The 15,464-nt window shown below is 42.4% G+C and overlaps 1 protein-coding gene across 1 annotated transcript in view; it reads left to right on the top strand.

The window, feature by feature from the left end:
• The first annotated feature begins 14,973 nt into the window (after nt 1–14,973).
• Nucleotides 14,974–15,464, top strand: part of LOC116910946 (complement component receptor 1-like protein) — a 44,548-nt gene continuing 44,057 nt past the window's right edge. Inside the window, exons 1-2 of the mRNA XM_032914683.1 lie at nt 14,974–15,086; nt 15,203–15,354. Coding sequence (XP_032770574.1) covers nt 14,974–15,086; nt 15,203–15,354 — 265 coding nt within the window. The remainder of the gene's footprint in view (nt 15,087–15,202; nt 15,355–15,464) is intronic.

Raw genomic sequence — 15,464 nt, 5'->3', positions numbered from 1 at the left:
TGTAGAACATCTTTAGCTATCAGGGAAATGCAAACTAAAACAACCCTGAGATACCACTTTATAGCCATCAGAATGTTGAAGATCAAATATTTAAGGACATCACATGCTGGTGAAGATTTAGAAAATCGACAACACTTTTACATTGCTGGTGGGAGTGTAAACTTGTAAACCACTCTGTACACCAATCTGGTGCTTTCTTAGAAAATTGAAAATAGTCTATCCAAAGACCTTCTATTCTCCCACTGGTCATATATCCCAAAGATGATCCAGTACATCACAAGGACACATGTACCACTATGTTTATAGAAGCTTTGTTTGTAATAGCCAGAAATTGGAAACATCCCAGATATCCCTCAATAGATGACTAGATATAAAAAAAAAAAACTGGTTAATGTGTACAATGGTATACTATTTGGCTATTAAAAAGGAAGACACTCTGAGTTTTGGAGCCAATTGGACGGCACTAGAATATATCATCCTCAGTGAGGTAACTGAGACCCAAAAAGACAGACATAGTATGTACTCACTTATGAGTGGATATTAGCTATAAAGTACAGGATATTAGTGAGACACATTCAAAAGGCTAAACAAGAAGGAAGGACCAAGGGAGGAAGGTTGAATTTTGCTTAGAATGGGGAATAAAATATTCATAGGAGACACGAGGTGCAAGGGAACAGAGTGAGGAAAGGGTGTGGGGAAAATTGGAGTTTCAGGATCAGGTGGGAGTAGAAACAGGAGATAGGACTAGAGGACCAGTAGAATGAATGGAAATCTCAAGCTTGCATGGTTGGGTTTGTGGGGAGACATCTCTAAGACATGCCAGAGACATGGTATGGAGGAGGCTTTGAGCAATCAATGCTAGTGACCATAGATGAGACACATATCTCTGGGTATATGGAACTTCCTGAAGCAAGGTATTTCCCAAAGTGGAGGGATAAGGCAACAACTCAACTACAAAACATTTGACTAAAATTTGGCCTGTCTATAAGAAATGTTGGAACTAAGAATGAAACAGAGACTGAGGGGATAGGCAACCAAAACTAGCCCAACATAAGACCCGTTCCATGTACAAGCACCAATCCTAGACAATTAAATATTCTGTTATGCTTGAAGACAGGAGCCTAGCAAAACTATCCTTTGAGAGGCTCCACACAGCAGCACAGAGACCCACAGCTTAACATTGGGCAGAGTTAAGGCATGCCTATGGAAGAGTTGAGTAAGGATTAAGTACCATAGAGGGGATAGAAATTCAAGTGAAAGTCCACTCGAGTCAATTAAATTGTAAATTTGGGGACTCTCAGAGACTGAGCTACCAAAGAAAGAGTATTCATGGGTTGGACCAAGACCCTCAGCACATATATAGCAGATTTACAATTAAGTCTTCATGTGTGTTACCCAACAATTGGAGTGTGAGCTGTCCTAAAACTGTTGCCTGTCTGTAGAATGTGTTCCCTAAACTGGACTGCTTTATATGGTCACAGTGAAGCAACAGGAGAGGATACCCCTAGCTCTGCCTTGATAGGTCAGAATGAGGGAATACTCAGGGGTCCCCACCCTCTCAGAGAGGAAGAAGAGGGATGGGAATAGGGAATGTGCAAGAGGAAATTGGGAGGGGGCAGCACTTCAGATGTAAACTAATGAGTATACTAATTAACCGAAAAATAATGATACACAAACATGAATAGAAGAAAAATATTAAATGAATTTGTGAAAATGGAGCAAAAAAAAATGTCCAAAAAACATACATGACTTACAGACATATATATAGGCAAACAGAAATCTCAGAAAGATGGAAAATCAGAAATCACAATAGATAAGTAAAAAACCTGTTGGGGAAAAACAAACAAAAATAGACAATGCATTATGAGGCACTCCCCCTAACTCTGAACCCTTAAAAAATTACCATTGAGTCACTTTTTTCACTTTTCCTGAAAGCTGTATAAATTCTTTAAATTAAAAGCTCATATTTTTAAATATTATAGATTGTTTATTTAACTTTAATTGTGAATATATGCCTTCATGTATGTTTATTAATCATATCAGTTTCTGGTACCTGTGGATGTCAGAAGAAACATCAGACTGTCTGGAATTGGAGTGACAAATGTCTCTGAGTTGTCCAATGTGAATACTGGGATCCAAATTTGTTGCAAGAACAAGATGCAAAGAAAATTTCCAGATATGCCCAGCTGGTTGGTGGAAGGAGAAACTGCCTAATAGCCTGTGAGAAACAGAGATTAATCAAAATATCTGAGAAGACTCAGGGTCAACCTTATCTGACTGACAACAAGAGGCTTAGACTGATGAAGCCACCAGAAAAACACCCTTTGAGCCATTGTCCTGGCAGTTAGGTGTGTGATGCTTTTTAGACTTCCAGCTTTTGTGAGTTGCCACCCATATTTGGATAGGCTTTATTGTCTTTGACTCTTCCAGCTCCTGAAATAAATCCTCATCAATATTCCTGAAAATATCCCCAACTACACTCTTTGGTTCATTGAGATGGACTCCTGTTAGTAACCTATTTGGGGCAAGTAAATATCTCCCCACAAATACCACATTATTTTAAATTATTTTTGTTACTTAATCCTGTATTTTGAGAATACAGGAACCTTGGTTTTATGTTAAAGATGCAAAGTAACTTAACTATCTGTAAGCTGGCTTTTGCTATACTGTTCACAAAGCCTTATTTCAATCTTCATGGACAAACTTATGTTCAGATATTACAGTAGAACACTAATAACTTTAACCTTCATATTTCATCATTTTGAACAATTTGGAAATGTTTCTATCCCACAGTACTCCAACAAATCTGAGCACTGTAGGTTCCATATCTAGATAAATGTTTTTAGCTTTATTTGGAGCACTGGAGTTCCATGTCTACACAGATCAATCAGTGTGGCCAGGGACAGAAAAATATTTATTATCTCTCAAGGGCTATGTGTGAATTATACAACAGGAATCACAAGAACTGGAAATTTGGAAATGGCATGCTAAGACGTGGCCACCCAGTACTGTTCTTTTGAAGATGCTATTTTTCATGTTTAAAATTCCCCAATTATCTTTCATAATGTTCTTACAAAGTTGCTCTTATGTTTGTAAAGGCCTATTTTTATTTCTTACTTTTATTTACTAATTAGTGTGGGGGGGAGTCCTCACACCAGTGTGCATGTACATGTGTGTAGAAGTGCATATGCCCTGCATGAATGGAAAGGTCAGGAGATACTTTTGGAAGCTGGTTGTTTCCTTACATTGTGAGTTCAGGGATTTGATTTAGATACTAGCCTTTGTGGAAGTCCCTTTACCCACTGAGAAATATCACAATATCTCATTTGTATTTCTTTTATGTCTCTTTATGCATTGCTGTGGGTATAACCCACGTCTTTGCATAGACCCCACAATTTTAGCTCTGAGAACTACCACCAATACCGAAGCTTCGAGAGTTTGCTTTTTACTGTTTTGGAGACATGGTTTTCCCAGTGTAGGTCTGACTGCCTAGAACCAGGCCACCCTCAAAATTAAGCAAATCTGTCAGATTCTGCCTTGTGAGCAGTACTATTAAAGACATGCACCAACAGACCCAACCAATAATGCTTGCTTTAAATTATACCTCAAATACTCAGAAGATTCAGATAGAAGAATCACAAGTTCAAAGTCATCCTTGGCTATGTAGTGAAACTGAGGCCATCTTGGATTATAAGGTACTTTGTCTCAAAATATGAAAAATAGGTTAAATAAAATATGTAGCCAATAAAATCATTGAAGTGGTATGTGTTGCTATTAAATGTCATTGTTTTTAAATATCGTCCCACACCCATATGGATAGAGCACACCAAACCAACACAGTTCCATGTGGAGAGATTTAATGGGAGGACAAGACAAGGGGAAGGGTCAAGAGAAAGAAGGGAAAAGAGAGGAGGAGAGCAGAAGAAGTCTGCTTTTTATTTGGAATATGACATAACTATTCCTAGGTGGAGTTGCAAATTGAGCCAAACAGTCTTCTGGGAATGTATGGCTGATGCCATGGCTACAGTGACCAAACATTATCACTGTTGGAGATAAAATTAATTCCTGATACCAAAATACCTCCCTTTATATTATCATTAAAAGAAGAAAAAAAAATGGATGGGGAAGCTTACAGTAAAAGGAGGGTGGGGAGTCTTGTCTCTTACTTTACTTCCTGCTCCCTTGGGGTATTGTCAATGTTAGGGTACAGCTGGCATTCACCATCTTGGTCCACTTGGTAAATGTTTGCATTGGGCTCCTTAATGGAGAGTGGCTGGTAATCCTGTAACAGAAACAGTTTAATAGATTGATTAGAAATTTTTTGTATCTGTCATTGAAGGAATGTAGAGACGAGATTCGTGAAACAGGGAATGTATAGTAATACCAGAAAGATGGCGAGAAAGGGTGTTATGAAATGGAGTATCCACTTCCATATAGGGTTTTCAAAAGTCCAGGAACTGGAGAAAAGACAGAATGAAAGGTTGGTGCCAGTTATGTGGTAGAATGTTTGTCCTGTCTTACACTTGACTATTTCCTAGTTGTCCAGGGTCTGGGGAATTGTCTGAGGATAGGTTAGAAGGAACAGGTCCATAGAAGCATCTGTGTCTGTAAGAGAAAATTCAAACATCTGGGGGTTACTTATTGGGAGCTGTCCTGGGTGTACTAATGCCTGGACTTGACAAGATGCTGGAACACACATATATATTTATTATACCAGAGAGTAAGATTAAGCATGTTTGGGAGAAAAGAAAAGTTCTTCCTTGTAGGGAGCTATATTGGATATGGAACGGGCCGCATTGTGACTGTATAGCTCAAGGTGGCTAAGTGACTCTGGGCTGTATGGCCACAGATACTCACCCTAAGATAGCTGCTGTAAGATTGTGAGAATGTTGGACAAAAGCCTCTCCCAGGAAGATTCAGGGAACAATCACAGGATGTTTCAGCCTCAGCAAACCAGTGCCCTGCCCTGAGCAGATTCCTGATAAGGGCTTGACCTTTTCAAAGAATATGTCCCCGGAAGACTGTTGCCTCTTTGTTTAAGGAGGATATCTTGCAGTTTAGTGATTCACCTTATATCCTTGGGCACTTCTCAGTATTTCCCCACCCTAAGCTTCAGTTCCTTCTTCAATTCCTGCTTCAGAGGTTTAAATGCTGTACATTCCTCTCAATAAATGAGACCTTGACAACAGAACCATGCTTGGTCTCCTTTTCTCCCCCCTTTGACCCACAGGTAGCGCCTATTTTGGACCCTGAATAACTGGACCTGCTGGACCAGACAAGTGGCGCCTGAACAGGGACCCCAAATACGGCCAACTACCTGATGATGGAGACAGGAGATCCGCAGAGAGATTGAGGATTCTTCAGGCCTCATCGCTTGTGTGTCGCTGGAGAGGGAGGTAAGACCGGTCGAATAATTGTTGTCCCATTGTCCTGGGGAAGGTATTGTATAAGGAAACTTGTTTCATAAGAGAGATCAAGCGTTCACTCAGGGAGAGAGGAGTAAGAGTTAAGAGAGGATCTCGTTAATTTTTTTTGTCTTTGTGTCAGAAACGTATCCTTGTTTTATTATATAAGGACCAGAAATTAGCTCCTATAGTTGGGACAAGGTTGGAAAGTGTTGAAATGAGTTATTGTAAGAAAAAGAATCAGAGGAGGTTCCGATTCAGGAAATAGCATCTGTGTCTTTGTGTCTTTGTGTTTTGTGCCTGCTAAACTCTGGGTCTGTATTTGCTTCTCTGGGTCTGTATTTGCTCGAGAGTTTTGGAGTTCTGGTTTTGCAGTTGCTCCCATCTCAGGCTTAGAAGGAGGCTCACGACTCAGGAGAGACAAGAATGTGAGCGGTAGATGTGCCAGGGGCTCACCTATTGCGCTTCCCTGGGAGACGTCCCAGGAGGTGAGAAGGGACACTGGGATGCCTGGGAAATTCCTGTCTGAGTGTCAGTTAGGATTTGGTGATTCTCATGGATTGGAGAAAAGACCCACCTTTCCAGCTATCTGTATTGCCAGAGTGGACCTTTTCTGTGTGTCTTAGGTCTTTGTTTTGTGTTACTTGTGACTTTGACAATGGGAAGATTCCAGTTGGGTAGGAGGAGTGATGTGGAATCTGCTCCCCTTCATCTCTCTTTGGTGAGCTCATGGAAGCTCCCATCTGAATTAGTTCAGGATTTGTGGCGATCTTGCGGCTGATGCTTGTTTTTTTTTTGTTTTTTTTTTTGTTTTGTTTTTGTTTTTGGGCGCACTTTTGTTTTTTTGTCTGTTAATCTTTTGATTGTCTTTCTGTGTGGCTGAATGCTTTTGCACTCTTCCGAGGACCTCTATTTTCTGGACTCTCTTCTTGTTTTCTAACCATCCCACTTGAGTTGCTTGTTAGTAGCTGTTACAGGAAATCGATAATGCTCATTTGAGGGTGCTTTATAACAAAAACCCCAGGATAGCTAAAACTATCCTCAACAATAAAAGGACTTCAGGGGGAAGGACTTCACTATCCCTTAACTCAAGCAGTATTACAGAGCAATAGTGATAAAACCTGCATGGTATTGGTACAGAGACAGACAGATAGACCAATGGAACAGAATTGAAGACCCAGAAATGAACCCACACACCTATGGTCACTTGATTTTTGACAAAAGAGGCAAAACCATGCAATGGAAAAAAGATAGCATTTTCAGCAAATGGTGCTGGTTCAACTGGAGGTCAACATGTAGAAGAATGCAGATCGATCCATGCTTATCACCCTGTACAAAGCTTAAGTCCAAGGGAATAAAGGACCTCCACATCAAACCAGATACACTCAAACTAATAGAAGAAAAACTAGGGAAGCATCTGGAACACATTGGCACTGGAAAAAATTTCCTGAACAAAACACTAATGGCTTATGCTCTAAGATCAAGAATCGACAAATAGGATCTCATAAAACTGCAAAGCTTCTGTAAGGCAAAGGACACTGTGGTTAGGAAAAATCGGCAACCAGCACATTGGGAAAAGATCTTTACCAATCCTACAACAGATAGTGGCCTTATATCCAAAATATACAAAGAACTCAAGAAGTTAGACCGCAGGGAAACAAATAACCTTATTAAAAGATGGGGTTCAGAGCTAAACAAAGAATTCACAGCTGAGGAATGCCGAATGGCTGAGAAACACCTAAAGAAATGTTCAACATCTTTAGTCATAAGGGAAATGCAAATCAAAAAAACCCTGAGATTTCACCTCACCACAGTGAGAATGGCTAAGATCAAAAACTCAGGTGACAGCAGATGTTGGCGAGGATGTGGAGAAAGAGGAACACTCCTCCATTGTTGGTGGGATTGCAGACTGGTACAACCATTCTGGAAATCAGTCTGGAGGATCCTCAGAAAATTGGACATTGAACTTCCTGAGGATCCAGCTATACCTCTCTTGGGCATATACCCAAAAGATGCCCCAACATATAAAAAAGACACGTGCTCCACTATGTTCATTGCAGCCTTATTCATAATAGCCAGAAGCTGGAAAGAACCCAGATGCCCTTCAACAGAGGAATGGATACAGAAAATGTGGTACATCTACACAATGGAATATTACTCAGCTATAAAAAACAATGACTTTATGAAATTCGTAGGCAAATGGTTGGAACTGGAAAATATCATCCTGAGTGAGCTAACCGAATCACAGAAAGACACACATGGTATGCACTCATTGATAAGTGGCTATTAGCCCAAATGCTTGAATTACCCTAGATGCCTAGAACAAATGAAACTCAAGATGGATGATCAAAATGTGAATGCTTCACTCCTTCTTTAAAAGGGGAACAAGAATACCCTTGGCAGGGAATAGAGAGGCAAAGATTAAAACAGACACAGAAGGAACACCCATTCAGAGCCTGCCCCACAGGTGGCCCATACATATACAGCCATCCAATTAGACAAGATGTATGAAGCAAAGAAGTGCAGGCCGATAGGAGCCGGATGTAGATCGCTCCTGAGAGTCACAGCCAGAATACAGCAAATACAGAGGCGAATGCCAGCAGCAAACCACTGAACTGAGAACGGGATCCCCATTGAAGGAATCAAAGAAAGAACTCGAAGAGCTTGACGGAGCTTGAGACCCTTATTAACAACAATGCCAAGCAACCAGAGCTTCCAGGGACTAAGCCACTACCTAAAGACTATACATGGACTGACCCTGGACTCTGACCTCATAGATAGCAATGAATATTCTAGTAAGATCACCAGTGGAAGGGGAAGCCCTTGGTCCTGCTAAGACTGAACCCCCAGTGAACGTGATTTTTGGGGGGAGGGCGGCAATGGGGGAGGATGGGGAGGGGAACACCCATATAGGAGGGGAGGGGCAGGGGTTAGGGGGACGTTGACCCCGGAAACCGGGAAAGGGAATAACAATCGAAATATAAATAAGAAATACTCAAGTTAATAAAAAAAAAATTAAAAAAAAAAAAGAAAGAAACAAGAATTTCATGTTTGCCCTGGTTTCCATCTGGATAGGTATGGGGATGGGCTTGATTTCTATTGCAAATGATGTAACATTGCATGTGTTAGTACTCCTAACACCTCTTGGGACTGTGCCTCAGGGTTCACAACCTGTATAAGTTTAGAAGTTCTAAAATGCAGTCATGACCTTGTTTTATAGGTTCAGATAGTGTCCAGATTGGAATCCTGATGCTAAAGACTTAGTAAGACACAAAAGAGAGTTGAGAATTACTTAGGGTTATCTTAAAGAGAATCCTAGGTGCTGCAAGGGCAGGTACAAGGACATCTGCTGTTGCCCTGCAACACAAGGATTATGGAGAATTCAGGACTGCCATTGACTTAGATATAGAAAGAGTAAAAAAGACTTTTTACCTGACCTCCAAGAATCCATAAACCCCCCCTCACAGATAGTCCTTCAGAGTAAAAAAAGATTAGACCTGATATTCCTTAAAGTTGGAGGTCTGTGTACTACACTAAAGGAAAAATGTTGCTTCTATGTTGACCATTCAGGAGTAATTAAACACTCCATGAGTAAACTTAAAAAAAAGTTTAGACAAAAGATAGAGAAGCACGTCAGGGATGGTTCGAAAGCTGGTTTAGTTGATTTCCATGGATGACTACTCTGATATCTTCCCCTATGGGACCCTTCTTAATTTTGCTTCTGTTTCTGATTATAAGTCCATGTGTGTTAAATAAGCTAGTTACCTTCATTAGAGAAAGAGTATGTGCTGTTCAGATTTTGATGTTACGTCAGCAATGTCATGTTTTAATTTAGTTCTATGATTAGAACTAGCTACTGGAAGAAGTGGGGAATGAAAGGTAGAAGTTTTAAGGTTGCCTCCCCCCCCCCCCAGACAAAGATTCAGAGAAAAAAAAAAAAAACTGGTTAGGCCCTTGAATTGTATGTTCCAGGAAGCTTCTCCTAGGGCTCTAGAATGGGTAATTTACATCAGTCAGGTCAACTCTCTCCCAGGACCTAGCTGACCATAAAGTTAGATTAAAATCTTAGAGAACAATCTTGAGAAGCAGGAAGCTTTTCCCAGGAACTAGTGGACCATAAAGTTAATCTTGAGAAACAGGAAGCTCCTCCTTGTGATTTTTCACTGGTATTCTCGACATTTTCCAATAATGTCCTTCCTACCCCCTTTCTCCCCAACAGCAGTTTTTTGGCAGCAATATCCTCTTTACTGGATACATTTACCTTCCTCCTTAACTAGGGTCCTTCCCACCTATCCCTTGCTGGTGGCACAAATCATACATCTTAGAAGAGAACAGTCCCATAAGCTCTTTGGAAGGGACCCTGATGCTTTAATCTTACCGTATAGCCCCTCCCAGGTCTCTTGGCTCAGTCAACATGTAGACGAATGGACAATTAGCTGCATTGCTTTCAGGGTAAGATAGATAATCATTAGCCCTTAGATAAGTTGATAACAGTTTTTTCACAAAATTACACTCCCAGTGGTCTTTCCAAAGGTCACACGTGATCACCCTATGTCAGGAGTCCACCTTGTCTTTACAGACAGCTCCTCTAATGGACAAGCCGCATTTTCCATTGATGGTCAAATACAACAGTTCTCTATTCCTTTAGATTCTGCTCAGCTTTTAGAGCTTCAAGCTATCCTGACAGTAGTTTGTGCACAACCCAATGCACCCTTTAATCTATATACAGATAGCTCATATCTTGCCTTTTCTATCCTCCTGTTAGAAACAGTACCCTATATTCGGCCTACCACCAATGCTGACCCCTGTTTGCCACCTTACAAAAGAATATTCAGAGACCTTCTTCCCCCTTTTTGTGGGACACATCAGAGCACATACGGGATTGTCAGGCCTCTTGGTCGATGGTAATGATGCCGTTGATCACCTCACCCAGCTTATGGCCTTGGCCAAGGGGACCTTCTCTAGGCCCCTTACTCTTGTCCAAAAAGCACATGACTTACATAACCTTAATGCACAAACCCTTAGGATTAAATATAAGACCACCGGTGAACAGGCTCACAAAATAGTCTGTAATTGCAAAGGCTGCGTGACCCTACTGCCTGACCCCCACCTACAGGTCAACCCCCATGGGCTGGTTCCTGGAGAACTCTGGCAAATGGATGTCACCCATCTTCTTTCCTTTGGTAAATTAAATATATTCATGTCACCATTGATACCCTTAGCAGCTTTATCTATACATCCCCGCAGACAGGGGAGGCCACCAAATATGCTATAAGTCATGTTCTGGCTTGCTTCACAGTTGTACCTCAACTAAGATTGTTAAAACAGATATTGGACCTGGATATACTAGTTCTAATTTTAAAGACTTTTGTTCCCAGCTTGGAATTAAACATATTAAAGACATGCCTTATAACCCTCAGGGACAAGGGATTGTGGAACGAGCCCATCAACCCCTTAAAAATACACTGTTAAAGCTTACTGCACAAGAAACTCTTTATTCTCTTAAAGGCAGCGCAAAATTCTTATTGTCCCATGCCCTTTTTGTTTTATATTTCTTAACCTTGGATAATCAAGGGTGATCAGCAGCCAATCGCTTATGGCACCCCTCAACCAAGAGGGATTATGCTCACGTACTCTGGAAGGACCCCCTAACTGGACAGTGGCAGGGCCCTGACCCTGTGATAGTCTGGGGAAAAGGGTCTGCCTGTATTTATAATTCTAAAGAGGGGAGAGCCAGATGGCTCCCTGAAAGATTAATAAAGCTTTACAATAAATTCCAAACAAATTCCAAGATTGATAAAGCCTTATAACAAATTCCAGGGTGGCGCCTGAACAAAATGCATGTTTTCTTTTTCAGAGCAATGAAGCTCTACTGGATTCTACTGAAACTCCTCTTTCTAACTGTGCTGACTTCCAGAACGTCAAGCCTCTATCAGATTTGGAATTACACCTGGGTAATTATTAATGAGGCCGGAGATACCACCTTTACCACCTCCCGCACTGGCCCTAACCCCATCTGGCCACAATTAACTCAATATTTTTGTAAACTAGCTTCAGGAGGAAATTCTTACTGGGGCTTCACAGACAAATACCCCTAGATAAAGACCCTCATGGGTCTAGTTTTAATGAAAGATATGTCGGTTGTGACACTGTCCATCGACGCACCAACATTAGGGAAACTGACTTTCACATCTGCCTCAGATCCCATAGAGATCATTCCCTAAACTATAAGTGTGGATACAGGGATCAATTCTATTTTGTCTCCTGGGGGTGTGAAACCACAGGAGATGCATACTGGAAACCCACGTCCTCTTGGGAATATATCACAGTAAAAAAGGGGTGGCACAACTCCAATAGAAACAGTACCCTAACCCAGGAATGCCTGAAAACTGAGCCTTCCAAGGGCTGGTGCAACCCTTTTACAATAACCTTTACTGACGCTGGGAAAGAGAGCACCCCAGAAAACTGGCATAAGGGGTTTGAGTGGGGTCTCCGGATGTATGTTGCCAATAGAGACCCCGGAGTAATCTTCAAAATTAGATTATTTAAAACCACCCGGAACTTACATAAGGCCTCCATTGGGCCTAACCCTCAATTGCATAGCCAGGGTTCCTCGCCACCCGGGGTGGTGACTCAGCCCCCCTTTAACACCTCTAGTCCACCAACTACCCTTTTCCAGCCCACCATACCTGTTGGGCCTATGTACCCCACGAACCTGATTTTATGTGTTCTTAACGCTTCAGCTCTTGCCCTGGTATATCATGAACAGGAGACAAATACCTCTATTTATGAGGAATGCTGGATGTGTTTTTCAGCTAAACCTCCTTTCTCTGTGGGTATAGCCACTTTTGGCAAATTCACATATACTAATGACACTGGTGTTCTCTCTTGGAACACCATAGAACTCACTATCACAGAAGTCTCAGGGGTAGGAAGCTGCGTCCTCGGGAAGAACATGCCCCCCCTCAACAATTATTAGAAATATGCAATAATACTATAATTGTTGACAACCAAAAAACATATTTACAAGCCCCCTAGTATACTTATCTAGCATTTTCCACTGGTCTAACCACATATGTTATAACATCTCAATTTTTATAGACTAAAGATTACTGTGTGCTGGTTCAATTATTTCCCAGACTCAGCATACATGAACCAGAGACTTTTCTTAAATTCTGGAAAATGTGCTCAGAGATGGCTTACAAAGTAAAAAGAGAACCAGTAATTGCCATCACTCTCACAGTTCTCCTAGAAATAGGGGCCGTGGGTGCAGGCACTGGCATCGCTTCCCTTGTTACTTCCCATCATTAATATAACCAGCTTAGCCAAGCCATAGATAAGGATATTGCTGAATTAAGAGTTGGAATGGTTAACTTAAAAGACTCAGTTGCCTCGTTTTCTAAAGTAGTCTTACAAAATAGAAGAGGCCTAGACTTAATTTTCCTACAACAAGGGGGACTCTGTGCAGCCCTCAAAGAAGAATGTTGCTTCTACATAGACAAGACTGGATTGGTAGAAGATAGCCTAAAAAGGGTAAAAGAAAGTATGGAAAAACGAAAACGGGAATGAGAGCAACAAGAGTCCTGGTATAAAAACTGGTTTTCTACATCTCCATGGCTCTCTACCCTGTTGCCTTTGATTTTAGGACCCCATGTGGGCCTGCTTCTGTTGATTTCCTTCGATCCTTGGGCCTTTGAGCGACTTTCACACTTTATTAAATCACAAATAGATTCTGGTTTGCCTAGAAATACTGTTTCAGTACATTATCATCACGTGGAGACCAGGACAACTGAAGAGGACCAGAGAGACGATGAACAAGATGAGGTGGCCACAACATATCGGGAGAGGCTTAATTTCCACAATCTGATAAATTAATGCCGTTTGGCCCCTACCCTTACACCCCTGGGCTCAAGTAAGATGAATGAGAAGATGACACGTAGTAGCCATACTCAGTGACGGGCAACTTCCTCTGACCCTTGACCAATCTGAGACACAGAGCCTTGAGGGCGACAGGATAATCTTATGGCGGGTAAGGCTAGGGTTTGAGAGGTCGATCCTAAGACAGAGGTGGCTGCACCCCGTTTAAACATACGGGCTGATCAAATGCTCCTCTGCCCAGTTTCTCCACCCAAAAACACACACATATAGCCCAGAACGGTGTGTTACAGCACAAGTTCATTCCTAGCCATTGGGGTGCAGTCCTAACTGCAAGAGTGGATCGCCATGGCCGAGCTGGGCACTCTGTGAGGCATGTCTGATCTCCCTCAGACCACTACTTCCATCTAATGGTCTTTTATAAAAGAAAAACAAGGGAGATGTAGGGAGCCCTATTGGATTTGGGCCTGGCTGATTTGTGACTCTATAGCTCAAGGTGGCTAAGTGACTCTGGGCTGTATGGCCACAGATGCTCACCCCTAAGATAGCTGCTGTAAGATTGTGAGATTGTTGGACAAAAGCCTCTCCCAGGAAGATTCAGGTAAGAATCACAAGATGTTTCAGCCTGAGCAAAACTAGTGGCCTGCCCTGAGCAGATTCCTGAAAAGGGCTCGACCTTTTCAAAGAATATGTCCCCGGAAGACTGTTGCCTCTTTGTTTAAGGAGGATATCTTGCAGTTTAGTGATTCACCTTATATCCTTGGGCACTTCTCAGTACTCTCCCACCCTAAGCTTCAGTTCCTTCTTCAATTCCTGCTTCAGAGGTTTAAATGCTGTACATTCCTCTCAATAAATGAGACCTTGACAACAGAACCTGTTGGTCTCCTTCTTTTCTCCCCCCCTTGACCCTCATGTAGTGCCTCTTCGGGATCCTGAATCACTGGACCTGCTGGATGGATCATTTCCTTATGTGTATGTACATTTGAAACCCAGAGGAATCTCACCCTTTGAAAGAGGTAATAAGTGAGAACTTCAGGCAGAAGGTATTTATCTGGGTGGAGTCTATTTGTTCCATGAGAGATTAGGTCTTAGTGGGTTTCCTATAGCTTTTAAGTTTACAAAAGAGATAACAACATGAGTCAACAGAGCAAGGAAGAGGCTTGGGTGCAGGCCTGTGAAGCTGGGACACTGGTGCACACAGAATGAGCTCAAATGTATGAGGGTTTTATGAATAGCACGTGTGCTTTGTGTAAATTAGACCAAAACATCCCAGGAAATGAGGACAGGCGATAAAGACTTGTAGACCAGTAGTTGAGAGATTAATTGCCCCAACCAGTGCTGCGGCTAGATTTAGAGCCAGTGCTCCTGAGCTAGAGAACAGTCTATCCAGGCCCAAACTGACATCAACGTGTAGAGAGAAGAGAGAGAGAGAGAGAGAGAGAGAGAGAGAGAGAGAGAGAGAGAGAGCCTCACCCAAGGGAAAAAGTCCTAGAATGAGAGTCAATAAAAAGATTCATCCCCAGAGACAGCACAGGTCGCTCCAAATTCAAGAACACTCCCGTGAAACCATGTGTACACCATAGAAAGACAAGTTCTGAGGTAAAGAAAACACACAGAGGTTGAGTTGGTACTGCTCAACAGCACCTGCTTGAAGAGGGTGCTCTCCTTGGCAGGCAGCTGTAAGCAGGGCATCATGGAGATGAGGAGGCCTGCTGCAGTGGTAGAAGTCCTGAGTCCCACAGCAGCCAGCAAGAGGTGGTGGTCAGATGGTGTAGATGGTGTGGCATCAGGAGCAACTGAATCCCTGTGATGCACGTGGAAGCAGTAGCCAATATAATGTCAGGGCCCAAAAGCAGGACATGCTGTGGTAATCTCTGGTCACGTGCATAGTAGCAGTGTAAATCTCCATTCTTCCCCTCCAGAGGCACCACAAATGCACAGCCAATGTTGAGCAACCGCAACTGCACCCTGGTCCAAGGGTGGACTGAGGGCAATGTGACGATGCAGAGGGAGCATCCACCAAGTGGATCTCTCAGTCGGATCCACCAAGGCTCTGTGCCTCAGGCCCACGGAGGTAAAGGGGGGGGGGGGGTTGGCGGCCGCCTCAGGCAGCAGAGGAATGCACTGGGTAATGCTTATCCTCTGCCCTGCGGTCCGCAGCAGGGTGTTGGGAGCACCTGAGCA

This window comes from Rattus rattus, chromosome 10 (assembly GCF_011064425.1).
Source record: "Rattus rattus isolate New Zealand chromosome 10, Rrattus_CSIRO_v1, whole genome shotgun sequence".
NCBI lineage: Eukaryota > Metazoa > Chordata > Mammalia > Rodentia > Muridae > Rattus > Rattus rattus.
This window is presented reverse-complemented; position numbering and strand designations above follow the sequence as displayed.